Here is a 962-nt window from a genome sequence, read left to right as displayed (position 1 = left end):
TGAACTGTAGTCAGCACACACTGTATGCATGCACTGACATGCTGCACATACGTATTCTATATGACGGTACTCCACGAGGAACAATTACTTCACAAAACCTTCCAAGGTGGTTTAGCCAAGCAGGGCTGAAAATCACCAGCCTACAGTTTGTTTTCTCTAAGATAATGTTTCTCTGTGTAGCTCTGGCTGTTCTGAAACTCACTCTGTAGACCAGGCTGGTCTCAAACTCAAGAGATCCATCTGCCTCCCAAGTGTTANGACTGAAGGTGTGTGCCACCAGTGCCCAGCCAGCAAAGTTCTTTAATGTTTAGTTAAAAAATACAAAANCCAAGTTACAAGGCAAGTGTGGTGGTNCCCACCTNATCCCAGCCGTATCATTTAACTATGAATTCCTTTGAGGGCTAACACACTATTAAACAAGTGTCACAATAGTTTGTCCTATACAATTAACCATTGTGAAGTTATATACCATGCTCCCAGAGTCTCACAAGTTAAAGGTTAGAACTCACTGTAAAATCACCCATCATTGATGGGAAAACCTACCTTTCTGCAGAATTGCTGTCAAATGTTCTCCTAACAGCTGCTTCTCCACACAGGCAATCAACGGTTTTCTGTAAAAGCAAACCAGAAGATGTCAGTAGCAGAGGCTGGTTAGCTGTTGAGGTGAGAGTTGAAGTCACAGCAGGCATCTAACATCCACCTGGACCGAGGGCTAAAACCTAAGATTTCCATTACACTGATTATTAATTATGGCTTTTGCTCATGATTCTAATCCAGATTTCAATTCAATTTACTCTTTTCATTAGACAAGGTCTTAATACACAGGCCACGCTGGTCTGTCTCCACTCCCTAGTGCTGGGATTATAACATCTGCCTGGCTCTTGCAGCAGCATTTCTAAACACAAGCTGCTGAATAACACAGCAGGTCCACAGGAAATGGTCGGCAGTGAGCACCGAGGGGC

General features: G+C 43.4%; 1 protein-coding gene across 2 annotated transcripts in view; it reads right to left on the bottom strand.

The window, feature by feature from the left end:
- Cul4a (cullin 4A) overlaps nt 1-962 on the bottom strand; it is a 31,325-nt gene that overhangs the window by 7,780 nt on the left and 22,583 nt on the right. For both annotated transcript variants that reach the window (XM_029480487.1, XM_029480486.1), the window contains exon 9: nt 544-611. In XM_029480487.1, coding sequence (XP_029336347.1) covers nt 544-611 — 68 coding nt within the window. The remainder of the gene's footprint in view (nt 1-543; nt 612-962) is intronic.

The sequence above is a fragment of the Mus caroli genome, chromosome 8 (assembly GCF_900094665.2).
Source record: "Mus caroli chromosome 8, CAROLI_EIJ_v1.1, whole genome shotgun sequence".
NCBI lineage: Eukaryota > Metazoa > Chordata > Mammalia > Rodentia > Muridae > Mus > Mus caroli.
The sequence above is the reverse complement of the archived record's forward strand: the minus strand, read 5'-3'. Positions and strand labels throughout refer to the sequence as shown.